The 12,875-nt window shown below is 33.5% G+C and overlaps 1 protein-coding gene across 34 annotated transcripts in view; it reads left to right on the top strand.

Moving 5' to 3' along the window:
- NRXN1 (neurexin 1) overlaps positions 1 to 12,875 on the top strand; it is a 1,138,820-nt gene that overhangs the window by 996,241 nt on the left and 129,704 nt on the right. For 22 of the 34 annotated variants that reach the window (XM_030826917.1, XM_030826892.1, XM_030826880.1 and 19 more), the window contains 2 exons: positions 4,460 to 4,549; positions 5,912 to 6,231. In XM_030826917.1, coding sequence (XP_030682777.1) covers positions 4,460 to 4,549; positions 5,912 to 6,231 — 410 coding nt within the window. The remainder of the gene's footprint in view (positions 1 to 4,459; positions 4,550 to 5,911; positions 6,232 to 12,875) is intronic. The other 12 variants (XM_030826918.1, XM_030826901.1, XM_030826898.1 and 9 more) reach the window with 1 other exon arrangement.

The following is a 12,875-nucleotide window of genomic DNA, read 5'->3' as shown; positions in this document are numbered from 1 at the left end:
ATCCTCATTACCTATGCAAATTTCTTCAGCTGGCTTGAATTTCTCCTCAGGACAAGGGTTTTTCTTTTCTATTGCATCGTCAGGCTGAAAATTTTCTGAACTTTTATGCTCTGCTTCCATTTTAAACATAAGTTCCAGTTCCAAACCATATCTTTATAAGTGAATAAAACTGAATGCTTTTAAGAGCACACAAGTCACATCTTGAACACTTTGCTGCTTAGAAGTTTCTTTCACCAGATACTCTAAATCGTCTCTCTGAAGTTCAGAGTTCCACAGATCTGTAGAGCAGGGACAAAATGCTACCAGTCTCTTTGCTAAAACATAGCAATAATTTCCTTTGCTCCAGTTCCCAATAAGTTCCTCTTCTCCATCTGAGACCACCTCAGCCTAGACTTTTTGGTCAAAACCATTCAACAAGCCTCTAGGAAGCTCCAAATTATCCCACATCTTCCTGTCTTTGTCTGAGCCCTCCAAACTGTTGCATCCTCTGCCTGTTATCCAGTTCCAAAGTCACTCCCACATTTTCAGGTATCTTAATAACAGTACTCCACTTTACCAGGACTAATTTACTGTTTTAGTCTATTTTCATGCTGCTGTGAAGAAATACCCAAGACTGGGTAGTTTATAAAGAAAGACAGGTTTAATGGACTCACAATTCCACGTGGCTGGGAGGCCTCACAATCATGGCAGAAGGTGAAGGAGGAGCAAAGGCATGTCTTACATGGTGACAGGCAAGAGACCATCTGCAGGGGAACTGCCCTTTATAAAATCATCAGGTCTTGTGAGACTTATTTACTCTCATGAGAACAGCATGGGAAAAACCCACCCCCATAATTCAATTACATCCTACTGGGTCCCTCCTGCCACATGTAGGGATTATGGGAGCAACAATCCAAGGTGAGATTTGGGTGGAGACACAGCCAAACCATATCACAATGTATCTGCATATAATTTTGCAACAGAAAAGTCATTAGTGTTTTATTCTAGTAGGAGAAAAAATAATTTAGAGAATAAAGTAGGCATATATTGAATTGAATAAGCACCGTATTATTTTTGATTCATTACCCATACAAGAATAAAGTCTGTCCTGTAATTAAAAAGTTCTCCAGTTTAAAACAGTGCTCACTGAATTAGTAGGCATCTGATATTCTGGGGTAGTAGGAAGATATGACCCCCTTGTGTGGCTACCTTTCTTATTTTCATACTTGTGTCTACTGCCTACTCTATTTTCTAAATTGTTTTATTGTTGTCGTTAGGTGACCTCTGTTAATCATTGGGAATTCAGTGTTTATGTTCTTGCTTTAGGTGAGTCTCAGCAAGGATCTCCAAAGCTTCTGTTGACTTACATCATACTGTCATACTATATCAATCATACAATTATTCTATTAGTACTAGTCAAATGTTTGAGGACAAATTGTATGTATGTATGTGTGAATGTATTTATGTGTTTGTGATCTTTTTAAAAGTCATTAAAATAATCTATAAAGCTTTGATTTTTCTCCACCTGTCTTGTTTAGACCTTTTTTCCCCCAACCTTTCCATACTAATAATAACTATACCAATTTTGTGACATGGGGAATTTATTATTAAACAAATAATGAACTGATTGTAGAGATGTTCAAATCAGTGACGATTCATTAAAAAATAAAATTGTAAGTGAGGTATATGGTGTTTCCTTTGGAAAGTGCAAAGGGAGGCTTAGCTACAAGTGGTTTATTCTCTGGACACTAGTTTTGCTTTCTTTTTCTTTTTAATGTTGTTAGGTTGTAAGAATGTGTCAATAGTGCAACAGAAGCTACCAGAACTAAAAACAAGATTTTCTTGACTACCTCATTCTACAGATATTCATAGGAGTGTATGTGATAGATATTGTGCAAGTAAGCACTGAAGAAATAATAAATACTGCACATAGTAGCATAGTACTTGACCTCATGGAGGGATATTCAGAGTTTGAAGGCAAACTATCAAATTTGCCATTACAGGTTCAGTGCTTCTTTCTAAAGGGCATGTTTCAGGAGCTGCAAAAAATATAGTCAAGTGTCCTAATCTAACTTGATGACATCAGGGAATACCTTCTGGGGAAGCAACGTTCCTACCAAGAAGATTCCATTAATTAGTAATGGTTACTTAATGAAAGATAGAGATGAGGTGGGAACAAGGGAGAGTATTTCCCATAAAGGGAGCTACATGTGCAAAGTCCCAGAGAGAAGAAAGAAAAGATTTGAAAGAACTGAAAGAAGTCTCATAAGGATAAAAAGAGCAGAGTGAGGCAGTGATGACCATGAGAGGGGACAGGGAGGTAGGAAGGGACCAGATTGTGGAAGTACTTGTAAACTTCACTAAGGGTCTGAGATTTTAATCCTAAGAGAAATGGGAAGGGTTATACTAGACAAGTGACATGATTAGATATTGGCTGATATGTGGAAAATGGGTGTGATTAATTGCAGAGAAGATGCAGAAAGGTCTGTCAATAGACTGTAGTAGTAACTGGGTGAGAGGGATTTGCGACCTAGATTCGGATGGTGTCTGAGAGAATGTGGGTCATTCCTGATGATTGGAAGACTCTAGCATGAAAAACATGAGGAACCACCTAATCATAAAGTTGTCAGAAGTGTTATGCCAGTGTGAGTTGGTATGAGTATTGAGTGACAAATAAGACTATAGAGCAAAGGGTATGTATTTTTTAAAATATTTTGTGATTGCTTTTCAAATTACACATGTCAGACATGCTTATTATATAAAATCACATATAAGCCAAAAACACGTAATCCATCAATAATCACGCTGTCCTAAAGCAACTAATATTACATTAGAAAAATTTACAAATGTACATATATGCAAACACACAAAAGAGAACACAAATTGTGTACACTTGTAAAAAATGAAGACAGGGTTGGAATTTTGTACTGTTTGTGCCCTTTTGAAAAAATTATTAGTGTAACAAAGCTATATTCCCACATTATAAAATATTATTTTACAATGTTTTAGTGATCACAGAATACAGAGAAATACATATTAATGTTTTCATTAAACTTTATATTTGCCTTGACTTTGATATTTACATTTTAAATTAAATATTAATGTGTGAACTATTTTCAGTCATACAGACATTCAGATGACAAATTGATGAGGTCTAAAAGATAGTTCTTTTCTATCTCTCCAAAAGTGTGTAATCAGTATTATGCTGGGTTTATTGTGGTAAGTATAATGTATTATAAGAGTAGCAAAAGAAAGCACTTATAAATTATTCTAAGTCAGAGGAATAAAATGTAAATCAATTCGTTTATCTTCTCTAACAAAATACTCCAGTCTTTTTATGTAGATAGTACTACCATTCAACATTTCTTTCACCTCTGAGTCCTCATCTGAGCTAATGCCAAAATGTCTAGCTCAAATTTCCATGTTAGTTAACTCTAATGGAATAGAAAATCTCTTCTTGCATTATACACAACTGAACACCGAGATGGCGTCTCAGATTCTTTCTAAGTGCTTTTACAGATCAAGAAAACACGCGTCTATTTGCAAGCAATATTCAAGGTCAATTTAAACAGTGTTTCTAGCAGGTAATTTTTTATGCAAAGAAGCAGGACTCTCACTTAGGTTAGATCTATGAATAGGGGCCACTGTTTGTGGCTTATATTTGTTCCTTAAGCTGTCATGCTTTTAAAGAATAACTTAATAAAAAGCAGATATTTGACTATATAAAAACATACATATAATTATTTTTCCAAATGTTATTTGCTTCAACATGTTAAGCTTTAAATGCAACTCAAGGACACTCAAATAAAGTCACTTTTGTCAAAGCCTTTTCCTGTAATAACATATCTGGATGATGCAAGATGCATTCTCTTGTGATGTCCAAGTGATTGATTGATAAATCAATTTGTGTGAAATACACAAGAACTATTTGGACTTTGTTGTTTTCTTAAATGAGGTGAATAAGAATTTCTGTTTTCTGACTAGGAAATAAAGTATGCTAGGCCTATTTTAGATGCTTCAGTGTACCAAAGATGGTATTAAGTTTGGTGATCATAAATTATTAATCTGGAATAAGAGGTTGAATGTATTTTGAAAACTTAAACCTGTTTCACCTGAACATGTTTAACTAGTTAATAAGAAACATCAAAAAGACAAAACCCTGAGGTCAATGGTCATTTTTTGTAAAGCTATTATATGCTGTTTAAATTGGTTGTTCGGGTCTGTCTATAACATAAGTTTAATAACCTAGCTCAAATGCAGATTTCTAATTTTCAATTAACATAGGAATAATTTTGTTTGCTAAAATAAAATAAATGAATGAATGACAAGTCTGAAACATGAAATGTTCTAGGTAGAACTTTTTAAAATTCCAAATTTCAAAAAATCATGTGGCAACTGTATAGCTCAAGCTTTAAGTATTAACTTTTAACCTTTGACCTTACAGATTTTAACCAATGAAATGTCTCTTTAAACTTTAAAGGAAACAATGATAACGAGCGCCTGGCGATTGCTAGACAGCGAATTCCATATCGACTTGGTCGAGTAGTTGATGAATGGCTACTCGACAAAGGTAAAAAACATTGATTAAAACTTCAAATAAAAAAATAATTTGAACATAACCAAGTAGTACTTCATTGTAACACTAATAAACATAAAAAATAAATTTTCCGTAAAACTAAATTAAAAACAACTTTAAAACAGTAAAATGTAGATAGTAATATTTGCATACCTTGTATAATAATTTCTATACATTTTTAGACGTACCAGCTGTTTAATAATCTTACCCAGTTAACTTAAGGTTAAAGGGACTGTTAAATATAATCCACTAACTCAATCTATGAGGGTACTCACAGCAAGCATTAACCCAAAATGATAAATCATTCATAGATTATATTACATGTTCCAGCCTCTAAATTATTAACTAAAATATATGTAGTTCTGATATCTTTATTATGGTCCTGAAAAAAAAAAAACTCTTTGTTTAAACTCTAGGAATCTTAAATAGCGGGCAATATGAATTGCCGGTCATAATGAAGTCCCTTTAACGTTTGCAACCTTCTAAGAGGATTTGGGAACAAGCCCTAATTAAAACTGAACTTAAAGTTGTGTGCATGCTTTTATGAGCAGAGAGCAATCTGCTAAAACTGGATACTCAATTTGATGATAATGGTACTGTTGTTAAGGATTGCTGTTTGATGGAAATGTGCCATAATTTCTCCATCGGTTTGTGTATCATTCCTGAAGCCGCTTTTTACATCTGAAGCTATTTTTTTTTTCATTTTGTTTTGTTTTGATAGACTTGCTGAAAGCCAATCAGAAAAATATTTTTGGAATTTTTTTGTCTCTGACATGCTCAGTGTAAACCATGCATTTCTTTTCAGTGCGATTGCCGGTAAAATAGAATAATTCAAATAACAATGAATGATTGCCTTCAAAAAATAAACAGCACTAAAGAATAACATATAGATATATGTGGACATTATGTGAATTATGAAATTTTTACCATAAAATTTAAATTAGATTTCAGCTGCTATGTATTAGTTTCTGTCAGTGGTAATTTCAGAATGACAAATACTTGAAATGTTGTCTTACATTTTTAAAATGTAACGATTTAGACTTAAGACACCAACAATATAAGATCTTGATGTAAAAGGGAAAAGGGATCCACTAAAAACTGATTTGTAATACATATCTTTGATTGGTCTTTTAGCAAAAGCACTACATTTATAATAAGTTGAGAATTTACAAGTATTTGCCAGTAATTATGCATTTCATGGACGCCTCATTTATAAGCAATGAATTATGAGTCAAATGCCTCTCTTATAGTTTATTGCTCTCATTATTCACCCCATGAAAGATCTGTTTTGTCATCCGTTGTAGATATAGAGTTCACAATCAACATTTTTGCATGTATGTAATATTATTTTTACAGGGCGTCAGCTCACAATCTTCAATAGCCAAGCAACCATAATAATTGGCGGGAAAGAGCAGGGCCAGCCCTTCCAGGGCCAGCTCTCTGGGCTTTACTACAATGGCTTGAAAGTTCTGAATATGGCAGCCGAAAACGATGCCAACATCGCCATAGTGGGAAATGTGAGACTGGTTGGTGAAGTGCCTTCCTCTATGACAACTGAGTCGACAGCCACTGCCATGCAATCAGAGATGTCCACGTCAATTATGGAGACTACCACGACCCTGGCTACTAGCACAGCCAGAAGAGGAAAGCCCCCGACAAAAGAACCCGTTAGCCAGGTGAGCCTGTGGATTTTATTCCTTCATTTTCATCCGATATTATTTATGATAGTGGGCTTTTCTGCATATATGTCTTTTCTAAAATGGAACATTTTTCTGATCTCAGGCACTACAGCTTCCTTGGAGACTAGCTTAACGTAATGCATTCCGTTTGAATATGAAATGTGTGTATGTTGTTCATTAGAGGTTTGTGGACTTTTACAAAAGATTTTGTTTTGGTTTGTTAGATGCTAAATGATAGTATTGATTCCATAACCCTCCTCTGGTCCAAGCTGAGTGGATTGTCTGCTAGTTACGTAGGATTTTCACTTTTTAGTTTAAATGAACAAGTTAATGAAATATTTGAAAACCTTGTCTGTTTAAGCTCAGCACTTCAAAATAAAATCAAGGCAAATTTAATCTTAAAAGAGATATTTCAATAGTACAATACTTCTACAGTATTTTGAAGTTTAAAGTTTTGAATTGATAGCCAGCCATGTGGCTTTCTTGGTGAATGATGGGTCTACTCTTTCACTATTTATTTAAAAATAAAAAAAATTCTATTGGTTTATCTGAGCACACAAACCCAAACTATGGGATATTTTGTATATGTGATTAATTGCCCTCACCTGGAATTAACTTTAATTAGCTTATTTCAGTCTTGTGCCTAAGATTTTTGAAGGATATAATTTTTAAATGTGGCATTTCCACAACTTGGAAGTATGTTAATTCAATCAAGACATAATTATTGATTGCCTACTACATTTCAGGCACTGGTTTGGATATTGGTGTTCCATCAATGAAGAACACAGGAAAAAAAAAAAACCTTATTCGAAATGCTGTTAGATGCTGTTCAAATGCCATTAGATTCCTGTTGGTATTTATAGCCTTTGTACGTATCCAGTTGTTAATTTTTTCAGAATTGTGTATTATCCGTGATCCAAAATTAATTGTTTCATTTTGTTCTGTTTTACTGATAGTGAGTATATTCAGTAGGTGCCATTTAAAGCTTTTCCAAATACACGATCCCTACTTTTCCAGAAAAGTGCGTTCTGAAGAAGCAAGAATGATAATTATATTTAAATTTGCTTTTAGTTCTTGCATTTGAAACAGACCTGCATCCAATTTGGGAGGAAAATAATAGGAGGCAAATTCTGTTTGTATCAGCACCCTAAATATGAATTAACATATGTTTCCCAGAAAATGAAGAAAACAGACTCTGATTTTTACTTTGAATGGAAAAGGGTGAGAGGAACAGAATAGATGAAGAGAAAATGTCCTAGAAGAGGGATGGGCAAAAAATACAAAAAATGCAAATTAAATGTAGTGTTGGATATATTGTACCTACTTCTGCACTTATTTTCATTTTTCCCTCTTCTCTTTTCCTATTTGCATTTGGCTACAAAATAAAATGGGGTGTCTTATAGGATGTTCACAAATATATATTTATTGATCACTCTCTACATGTGCCAGATACTTTTCTAGGCATGAGGATATATTGGTAACAGCAAATAAAAACCCCTGCCCTCAAGGAGTATACATTTTAGTAGGACTATTTGCCCGCAATGTGATCCTTTTGTTGATTTTCTCTCTTGTTAGGATTTATAAGGTTGCCAATAATATCAAAGCACTTAGTTCCTCGGATAAAGACTTGTGACTTTAGAAAGATTTATGCTTGCCCAATAGCTCCATTTAACATTCTTTGCTAATGTTTCATTAATGATTTGTTACTGCGGTAGATTTATAGTTCACTTACTGATAAGCAAGTTATTACAGTAAATCTGATACAGGAAAAATAAAACTCAAATAAATTGATAGACTTTCCTTTATCTAAAATAATTCACAAGAGGACATTCAGAGTTAGGAATGCTTTTATCAATATAATTTGAAATAATCAGGTATTTTTCTTAGTACTTGCTTTATCATTAGTGAAATTACAGTTGCCAAATCTCCTATTTAAACCAGACATGTCTCAAAAGAAGAAAAGAAATTATCAGCATTGGTTTTATGTATTTTGTCAATTAGTAACATATATTAAGAAATATTATTTTTAAGTACAAAATAACTGTTTCATTTGAAAGCTAAATACCTAGAAATGCAGTAGTAAATATTTATGCATTTTATAATATTAATGCAAAAGGTAAACAGTTAACTGCTCATTAATTGCCAATGAAAAGACCCTCTTTTATTATAAGCTATTACATGTTTGAAGACAGCAGCAGTTTATAGATGTAAATGATCTAATTAATTAGTGACTACTTGGTTCATTTGAGGAGATATTGACTTAAATAATAGATTATTAGGTTCATTTAAAAATGGATATTTAAAATTGTTAGCTTTGTAATAAACCAATGACAGTAATTAAAGAATTTGACTTAATATGTTACAAGTATTCAATTGTAGCAACAGTATTTTAAAGTTGGGCTAATAGTTTTTAAAAGTTTCTTAAGTAGTGAGATATATATATGAATACAGGTAACAACACATGTATGTATGGGGAAAAAACATTAGGGAAGGAAGCAATTTATTTATATTTGAGTAATGGAATAATTTGTTGAAAATTTTCCATAATTCATCATTGACTTTTCAATTGTCTTCTAAATACAGTAATATTTAAACCAGGAAGTTTAAATATGAGATAAATTTCTAATGTTAATTTCGAAAGTGTAACCTTTGACCTATTTTTGCACGTTGGATGAAGCGCTCCCTTTAAATGTTGTCCATAGTGACCATATCTGCCTGCTTTTATCAACTGTCTTACTAAATTGTGTATCAGAAAGGGTCATTTCATTTTTCAAAAGCCACACTGGACTGTTTTCTCAATCAAAGTGCATTTTTCTCAGTGATAACACTGAGCCACTTAAGCTACAATGGCAATGTACCTTGGGGTGATTGCATGTTTTAAAACTATGGAAACAGATTTTTGGTCAGGCAGAATTAAATTGGACTCATTTCAAATAGATGAGATGAGGTTTGTTCAGCCATCCTGCAAGGATAGTAATAAGGAAGAAATGTATTTCAGTTTTCACAGACTCAGAGAATATAGGAGTGTTGATCAAAATATCCTCCATAAAGTCCTGTTTATATTCCTAGTTAAAATAAATATCCTTTAAAAAGTAAAAAAAAAAAAAAAAAAAGTTTTCCTTTGAATGATAATCAATTTTCAGCCCAATGTTTACTTTAGAAAGATGTGATTTATATCAAGAAATAATAGGGACATTTACCAAAACTTCTGATCAAATGGTTCCTTTTTAATGTGAATATAACAATATTGATAGTACTTTTTATGTGGATTACACAAAATTTATAAAATTTATAAAATTCATTTTACTTGGAATATTTAATTTTTAAATGTTTCCATAAGGCCTTCTCATTTTATGGAACTTTCCAGAAGGCTAATCTCAGAAAGCAAATATTTGCAAAAACTATTGATGGTATAAAGCTCTTTGAGATTCTGAGAGCTTCTTGGCATGCAGCAGGAGTATCATGCAAGTTTTTTGGCTGCTAAATGTTCCCCCTCTTCTAATTAAACTTGCAATGTCTTATAAGATGAGCACATGTAAGCCAACATGAAGAGGATAACACTTGCTTCCTGTGCCTGTCCACATAGAAAGGAAAATTGAACTGTGCTGTTTCTTTTAAGACCAAGCTTGTGACATCGTTTCTGGAATGTCCTTTATAGCACATTTTATGATCTTTTTGTTCTTTCCTTCGAGAGTATTTTACAAGCTACATACATACTGTAGAGAATACACACATACTGTAGAGAGATTGTAGTATAATGGAAAGAGCATGGTGAACGAGGAGACCTGGCTTCCACTTTCAATACAACCACCTACCTCGTCACGTGACTTGGACAACTTGGGTTACATCATTGTACTTTGGCCTTGCTGCCTCTGAAAATAAGTAGGTTGAGCTAGGAAACTCTTGAGTTGTACTCAGCTCTAAGATTTCTTTGATTCTAGTGATGATGCTCTTAATTAGGTCTTCTCATGATTATTTACCAAAACATAGATTTCACCTCTGTCTTCCATCATGTGGCCATGCAGCCCAGTTGGCCTGGATAGTACCTGTGCATACCTGATGTTCAGTGTAATTATTAATAGTATATTTTTGACTCTCAAAAGTATCCCATTTGGTCTATAAATTATATTATACTCTACTTTTACAGCATATCCAAAATTTACCTTTGCAAGAAAAGCATACTTCATAAGAATAATACATATTGTGTCCTCTTCTTTGTATTCAGAGCAAAATTTGTTTCTGGTATCCTTGCCTGGTTTTTAGAATCCGTAACTTTTTTATTTTCTTTTCATCTTCTTTCAAAAATCTTGAGAAAAGAGAGAGAATAAAATTTTGAGAGATTCTGGTTTTTGACTGGAGGGACTATAGTTTGCAACTTTTGGGAAGAAATTAAATTATAAAGTGAGACAGAATCAGTAAATATGAGTGAAATGTATTGGAGCAGTTCCATGGTTTCAGTTAGGCATTTTTTCAGGGTGGAGTTAGCAAACTTACTCAAGGAAAGGAACTATTGAGAGTTCAAGAAATATTATTGGTAGATTGTCAGAGACATTCATTTCACATATGAGACATCCTATTAAAGTCAGTGGCATTTGATTCCCAGTTGGGTTTTCTGAAAAAGAACCCAATTAATGTTCATGCAAGAAAATAGTATTTGAATATATTGGACACTTCCATTGCTTGCTTGGAGGCTTTGGAGGTACTCATGAAAAATGAATATTATTTGTTTGAAAAATGTAAGCAGAATTCACACACATTTCCTTGAAAAATACTTAGAGCTAACAAAATACATTTTGCAACTTCAAAGAACAAAATTTTATTTTTATTAAAAATATTAATTAACCTTAGCTGTAGCTTCACTATTAAAAAATGGTAGCATTACTTATAATTATATATGTTCCTGATAACCACTGTGCATTTTAAAAATACTGGTGACATGAATAATTAATTTATTTTCCCTAGTCCAATCATTCTTCTGAATTCACTTAAATTAATGTATATCTTTACAGCAAATTTTAGTGCATATTTCAAAGAAAAACACTTTGGTGTATATTTTAAAATATATACAAAGGCATGTTCTCCTGAACTTAATGTGCCTGGTGAGAAGAGCATAATGTATTGTAATTTTAAAAGTGTGTAAGCAACAGTTATTCAGAATTTGTTTTTCTCCTCTCATTACTGGCAAGACAAAGTGCTAGAGTAATGCATTTTAAAGGACTTTTTTTTAAGTTCTGCATGGTGCATTTTCTTTGTGGTCTGGATTTTTTACTAGATGACATAATGCTCTATTGGTAGATGCAACCTTGGTTTTGAGATGTCTTCTCACAAAGCTAGTCTGAGATAAATATATTCATCTATCCATTCATTCATTCACTTAACCAAGTTTGATGAGCACTTGCTGTATCTCAGGTACCTTTCTACTACGTTTCTCGTCTGTAGAAATACAGCATTGAACAAAATTAGACTTTTCTGCACCGAACTTACGTTCAAGTTGGAGAAGATGGGCAATAGACAAGAAAACAAACAGTGTGGGATGTCAAAGTCCGCAGGAAAAAAAAGAAAAAAAAAAAAAAACAGAGGAAGGAAGAGGGTGATGCCTGTGTGTGGAAGGGAACCACGAAATGGAAATCTCTTTTGAATAGATGTGCATAAAGTATTCGAGATGTAGGTATCAATTACATAAAACTTTGATATATGAATCTTCAGGCGTTTCTTCAGATGCAGCAGGATTGCACCCTGTATGGATCGTGCCACTGGCAGCATTAGCTTTCTTAGGAAACTTGAAGCCAGAGAAAAGAACAAAAGCAACACCAAGATATACTTTACCTGCTCCTAACCTCTAGAAGGACCTAGCCTCTGTGGTCCTCTGGCTTCTAATAAATATTTTGCTAATTAAATCAGAAGTTTAATCATATCCTGCAGAACATATATATATACACATATATATATACATATATATGTGTATATATATATATACATGTGTTCCTCAGACATATCCTGAGAATGTATATCCTGCAGAACATATATATATATATATATATGTCTGAGGAAGAGCTGGAAACTCAAAAAGTACAACTTTGTATTATTATTCCTCTTCAAAAAGGAGAAAATTGAGGCAGAGAAAAGCTAACTTACCCAAGGCTATGCTGCTCACTTTTTTTCAGGATACATTGAGGTGATCTATCTTCTGCCCTTATGTATTGCCTTTATTCAGAATCTCATCACCTCCTGCTTTCTCGTAGTCTTAACCACCTCCATTGTGATCTCCACCCAACTGTCAAACTATTCTTTTGAAAATGCAAATACAATCATATTGTTCCCTTCCTTATTGCATCCATATACAATCATTCTATGTGATATACTGAAAAGTTTAGCCCCCAGAAATGGGAACCATTTGTCCAAGGTCACATAATAAGTGTTTGAGTCATGAGTGAAGTTTAGTTTTGTATCATGTATTACTCCTTCTAATAGTATCTATTTAGGCATTGCCTATAAATATGGTTCCATGCTGGACACCTAACGTGGTCAGATGATGAGGCCCTGTGTTGTGGGAGTCTAAGGTCTGAAAGCTTGTGTGGATGTTGGAGCACTATGCATAGTGGTCAAGGGCAGTGACTCCAGAAGCCAAAATGCCCACCTAT

The sequence above is a fragment of the Nomascus leucogenys genome, chromosome 14 (genome assembly GCF_006542625.1).
Source record: "Nomascus leucogenys isolate Asia chromosome 14, Asia_NLE_v1, whole genome shotgun sequence".
NCBI lineage: Eukaryota > Metazoa > Chordata > Mammalia > Primates > Hylobatidae > Nomascus > Nomascus leucogenys.
Note: the sequence above shows the minus strand (reverse complement) of the source record. Positions and strands in the feature narration are given on the sequence as shown.